The sequence below is a fragment of the Aquarana catesbeiana genome, linkage group LG08 (assembly GCF_042186555.1).
Source record: "Aquarana catesbeiana isolate 2022-GZ linkage group LG08, ASM4218655v1, whole genome shotgun sequence".
Taxonomy (NCBI): domain Eukaryota; kingdom Metazoa; phylum Chordata; class Amphibia; order Anura; family Ranidae; genus Aquarana; species Aquarana catesbeiana.
The window spans coordinates 209,384,648-209,390,647 of record NC_133331.1 but is presented as its reverse complement, the minus strand read 5'-3'; the positions used below and the strand labels follow the sequence as shown (position 1 = coordinate 209,390,647).

General features: G+C 37.5%; 1 protein-coding gene across 1 annotated transcript in view; it reads left to right on the top strand.

Annotated features, from left to right (window-relative positions):
* Positions 1–1,151: 1,151 nt before the first annotated feature.
* MAT1A (methionine adenosyltransferase 1A) overlaps positions 1,152–6,000 on the top strand; it is a 133,496-nt gene continuing 128,647 nt past the window's right edge. Inside the window, exon 1 of the mRNA XM_073596875.1 lies at positions 1,152–1,440. Coding sequence (XP_073452976.1) covers positions 1,347–1,440 — 94 coding nt within the window. The 5' untranslated portion in view covers positions 1,152–1,346. The remainder of the gene's footprint in view (positions 1,441–6,000) is intronic.

The following is a 6,000-nucleotide window of genomic DNA, read 5'->3' as shown; positions in this document are numbered from 1 at the left end:
CCGCCTTGGATTTTTGTCTCCTCTATGCATCTAGGCTATAAAAAAGTCTCAAATATGTAGCTTCCACATATTTGGGTGGAGTAGCAGGATGTGTATTGGGGTGTAATTGTAAGTATACCCATACTGTGTGTGAGAAAAAAACTTGTTGAAATTACAATTTTGTAAAAAAAAAAAAAAAAAAAAAAAAAAGCTTCAGCTTCAAAAAACTTCCCAAAAAAACCTTCAACTTCTTACTAAATACCTTGGACTGTCTACTTTCCAAAAAGGAGTATTTTGAGGGATATTATGGTTCTGGCATTTTAGAGCCTCAAGAAATGAGATAGGCTATCAGTATATACGGATTGAATAATTTTTAAGTATACAGTAAATACAATGGTTTGCAGACCCTATAACAGACTAAATAATATGCACTGTTTTTTTTCTCCAACAAAATGTAGAAGAATACATTTTGGCCCAAATTTATGAAGAAAGGTGATTTATTTGCAAAGTTTTAGAACAGAAACTAAGATTTTCTTTTCAAAATTTCCATAGTTACATAGTTATATATAGTTAATCTGGTTGAAAAAGACACAAGTCAATTCAGTTCAATCCATGGTCTTTCTTTTTTTATATAAAAAAAACCCAGTGGAGATTAAATATTACCAACAGAAAGCTCTGTGTGTTTTAAAAAATTGTATTTTCATTCAGAGTGTGACAGAGCTAAAATCTGAAAAATGACTCGGTCAGGAAGGGGGTGAAACAGTCCAGTCTTAAAGTGGTTAAATAACTTTTGTATTGAAGTAATATGTGGACTACCACTTCTGACTTCCCTTTGAAAAAAAGTCAGAGCTCCTGATCTGCATACTTGTTATAGGTCACCGCAAAAAAAGTATTGACGCCATCGGGCAAGCCTGACAGCCAGTCAGTTAGTGATTTCTCAGGTACATCAGCAAAAGCAGCATTCATATATCTTTCAGAACAGGCTTCTATTTAATTGAAATGCTAGAACATTGCTGTGATCTTTGCTACGCATGTTGTGTGGATGTGAAAACATGCAAAAACACACTGTGATTGCCTGCCAAGCAAATGTTTGTTCTATTCTTCCCACATGGTCAATGAAAAACTTTCACTTCTTATATATAGGAGAGCTTGTCTGACTGACAGCTCAGGGTCAGCTGTGACACACACAGAGGCGTGTACAATCTTAAATACACACAGTCAACTAAGTGAGCCTCCGGCAGCAACAAGGTCTTGCAGACTTGCTGGGTAAAAAAAAAAAAGACAGCTCTTAGCTTTCAGCTCTGCACATTACACAAAGGAACAGATTTCCTATTCCAGCTTTAAACTGTTTTATTTAACACTACAACATGAATGGACCAGTAGATGGTTGCAATGACCACTCAGTGGAAGATGTTGGAGTTTTCATGTTCACGTCAGAATCTGTGGGCGAAGGACATCCTGGTAAGTTGATGGTTTTCAAAGAGTTAATAGATAAGAATACAAGACACACACAATGATTAAATGACTAGTTGCAAAATATTATGCACTGAAATTAAGTTGTAAATTAAAATATACGTTTACTTTTCAGATGAGAAAAGCAAAGAAAAACATTAAATGTAAAAGCAATTGGAAATTCAATCAATTTTTTTTTATATCTAACCGCATATAAAAAGCATATTATTTTAATAGATTTATCATAATGTGGTACCATAATCACTGAATAAATTGCTGTTTCATAACTTTGCCTTAATGTAGTAATGTAACATCTACTGCTTCACTGATGTAGCATTGAGCTGATTGGCAAGTGTATTACAAACATTTAATTTGTGTTTTAGAGTGGGGTGCAGATGAAGCACATGTGTGTACATCTGTTATAGCCATAACGTATGCAGTTTTGGAGCTGTAATTAACTATGACACTTCACCCCTGGGCTGGCTGCCCAATAATGTCTTCTTCAAACTACTGTGAATGGCATGTGGAATTCCTAGGAGTGATTCATCCATGTCACCAGTGTACTCTAATGCCACAAAGGCACTGCAGTATTAAACGTTCAGTTATCCAGATGTATGACAATAAATGCGTGGTTGAGATCATTAACCAGTTACATATTAATGGTGATTTACTAAAGAATAGTTCTTTTAAATCATCACAAACATAGAAAATTACATATTTGGCCTTACCTATGTGTGACCTGTTTGGGGGTAAACACAACTGGGTTTGTCTCTGTTAAACATTTTAAATAGAACATTAAATTGGATTTCAGCATTTCCAATATGCACACAGCAATCCTCCAATTTTCAGGATAGGTATCTGTGCAATCACCCACTTCCTAAACCTTAAAACTTTTGAAAGGCCACCACACTGAGACTACTTGATTGAGTGAGAGCAGCACCAGCTAATTGACAGCCGACAGTGGCAAATTAAAATCTACCAACATGCTGTGTGTTATGCAAGTACTGTTGTTCCTAAAGGAAGCAAATAGGCTACCGCCACTTACAGGGAAAGAATAGTTGACTAAAAAAAATACACTTTGTAAAGACGTTTAAGGCATTAATATTAGATATAGCATATTAATATTATGCAGTCTTTTAGCCAGTCAGTAGATGGAGCTCTAGTCTCCATGTCACATTGATAGCGTTGTATCATTCATGGCTGCACTGAAAATACTTTTTTTTTTTTTCTTTACGGAACTCAGTAGGGACCATTTATTAAAGCAGTTACAGTATGTATTAATTTAATGTGCAATTTGCATGTAAAAAATGGAAGTAATTTTTGGGTCCATTATGGGATCCAAGCAATACATTTAGATCTGAGTAAATGTGCAGCCAAAGAGCAGTTGTATTTGTTATCTCTTCTTCCACAACTGCAAACACCTCATTTTGTGAGTTAATTTACCCCCACATTTGTTGCAGGACTAAGAAAAGCTAAAGAACACTTTTTAAACAATTGCAGATAATCTGATAAATTATTCAATGTGTGTAGTAGCAACTGTTGACTTTTTAGCTAACCCATAGGGCTCTGGGGATGCTCTGTCATGTATTACAGCATGTACCATGTATCTATTTGTAAAACCAATGTTGTACAATATGTACATGTAGTTTAAAACATACAGTATGGAACAGTCGTACCTTTGTTAAAACTACCTAAATTGACACCCCTACCCTTGTAAATTACATTATGTCAAGCCCCCCACAACCTTTTACTCACCTTCTTTCTGGTTCCATGGTCATCTCTAGTTTTTGTATTACTCCACTTTCATAAATGTTTAATTTAATATTTGTTAATAGTTACCTTTCAATTTAGATCTGCATTTCTGTCATTTTTTAATAAGTATAAAACATGTAACGATTTATTGCAATCTGGATGTTCCATATGCCCCCAGAAATTTCATTTCCTGCTTTTGTAGTTGGCTTCTTGATTTTTCCAGTAGTCTGCACTAAGATACAAGTAAAAAAAAAAAAACAGAAAAAAATAGTTACATTTCTATATACTCTTCCTGATACTTAGAGACAGAGGATATCATACTATATGTAGGACTGTTTTACAGTTGCAAAATGCAGGATTTGAATAATTTATTACAGTAAAACCTTGGATTGAGAGTAACTTGATTTGAGATCGTTTTGCAAGACAAGCAACATTTTTAAATAAATGATATGCTAATGTATATAATTTGTCTTGATATACAAGTAGCATCCTGTCACAACTGAGTATAAAAGAAGAGAGGCTCCTCTAAGTGTAGCAATATGGTTACATTTAATGAAGGTACAACATTTAGCAACTCACATGGCTGGTGAATAAAACAGGCACATCTAAGTATGCAGGCATCCAGGTAAAGTTGTCCACATAAAATGTCCTCCGCACTGCCATCGACGCCATCCCTTCCAAGCAAAAATAAAACATTAGAAGTGTTATAACTAGGGATGATCTTTGTGTTCAGGTTGAACATGAGTTTTCAAAGAACCAAGCCTGTTTTCAGTTCAAAGAATGGATGAACAAACTGTCTATATTTGGCCGGTTTGCCTGCCCAAATCCCTGGCTGATCAACCAAAAGTCTCTCATTATGTGGTGGTAGCGCTGCCACTGCAAAACGACAGACCCCTGGCCTGTTGGCGTTAGTTAACAGACCAGCCAGGGATTTTGGGTGATGTCATTGATCAAATATGTTGGATGTAAATCCAACTTCAATCACTGGGCGAAACATGTAGGGATTAGGGACTACAGTACCGAGTGACTGTCTATACCCAAATAGATTTTGATATGTACTGCTGTATGTCATATCCATGTCATTATGTCTAGCCAGCATAATTTTAAATTTTTGTACATGTTAAATAAAATATGAATTTTTTTTTATACTTTGATGTCTGTTGAAACTTCCTTTCCTGGCACCCATAAAGTCCCACCAAATTATTCTCCTGACTATACCAACTTCAATCACGTTGTCTAGCAATATACATCCTTGTCAATGATGATCTGCCTTCTGATGATATTTTAAGTGCTGTATGTAGACAACCCAACCAGAGATCCTAAGTGACATCACTGACCAAATATTATATAAAATTAGTTTGTACAAACCCCAGCTGGTTTGTACAAACAGCAGGGGGTCTGTCATTTTTTTAAGGTAGCGCTTCCGGTTGCTGATTGTACGTAATCCAATCGGAGATCTGTCATTTAGTGGTGACAGCACTACTGTCATGCTAGCACTAGCCTCCAGATGTCTGGCTTTTCCCTAGGTGAATACAGGGTACATCCCTTGTTTGTGGTAAATAGTATCCTTGAGTAATGACAGTTTGCTTGCAAATCTAAGCTAGTAGAAATCTGTCATTTAGTGGCGGTAAGGCCCAATAGCAAAATTTTGATGTGGCCCTGGCTAGCTTTCTCTGTACTACTTGGAAGTGTCAGTTGTAATGGTTCATTTCATTAATATTAACATAAAATATGCCTAACTCAAGAACAGGCAGCAGGAGAGGCGGCAGGACAGATTATATGACACAGTGGGTTGGCGGATGGACTTACATCACACACAGCTGGGAAGTAACTACCCCTATCTATGTGTGCTGTGTTCCATGACCAACTGCAGTTTTAACAGTGAGGAGCCAGCTAGCAGTTGTTGTCAAAACCAAATTTAAAGGATTTGTGTATTTTGAATGTTGCCTTTTAAGTTGCAATGAAAGACTCTCTCACCGCTGAATGGTATTTTTATAAAAAATGTTATGCATTAGTACTTATCCTCCATGGCAGTGCCCAGCTACCTATACCTTTTTGTACCAAAAGTTGGCAAACTATCCATAAGGAAGGTCAGAAAAAAATAACAAGAATCAAATTTTATGGACTTGGGGTTCAGCACTAGGATTTGTGTTTGCAACCAATTGTCAATTCGGATAACCACTTGCTGCATGATCACAGTAGATTGTGACCATGCAGCAGCTGCAGGCTCAGCAACATAAATGAACATTGTCGGCTTGCTTCCAGATTTGAGGTACGCATGCTGACCCACGCTGTGGTTGGACACAGTGCAATTTTGTCAGCAGGTGTCAGCCAACGATTTATGGCCGAGACCTGCTGATTAGACTCTATACGCAGGGCAGTGATCTGGCTGTTTCTTCTCCCTGCAAAGCAGAAAAATCATCGTGTTTCCCTTGCAGAGGTTTCCCACCATTTCTCTCCCAACAAAGAAATACATATTCAGCAGTTTGCTGGCTTACACATGCAGTGCTGCTGCTCTGACCTCACTTCAGGCCCTTTGTCTGTTGCTCCCAGACAGTCTTCAGAAACAAGCTTTGTGAATACACTTGCAGCTACTTTCTGCCCTGACTCCCACCTGTCTTCTTGGGGGAGACCTCATGACTCCTGTGCAGAGACCTCCTCTGTTCGGTGAAGCCCTGAACCATAGTCAGGTCTCTAATAAAAGCCCTGCATACACTTACCCAGTTAGTGTGCTGGTTGTTCACAAAACCAGGACCTTGGATTGTAGACTTCAACAAAGTCTCTTGGCTCCAGGTCCTAAACCAGGTTTCACCAACC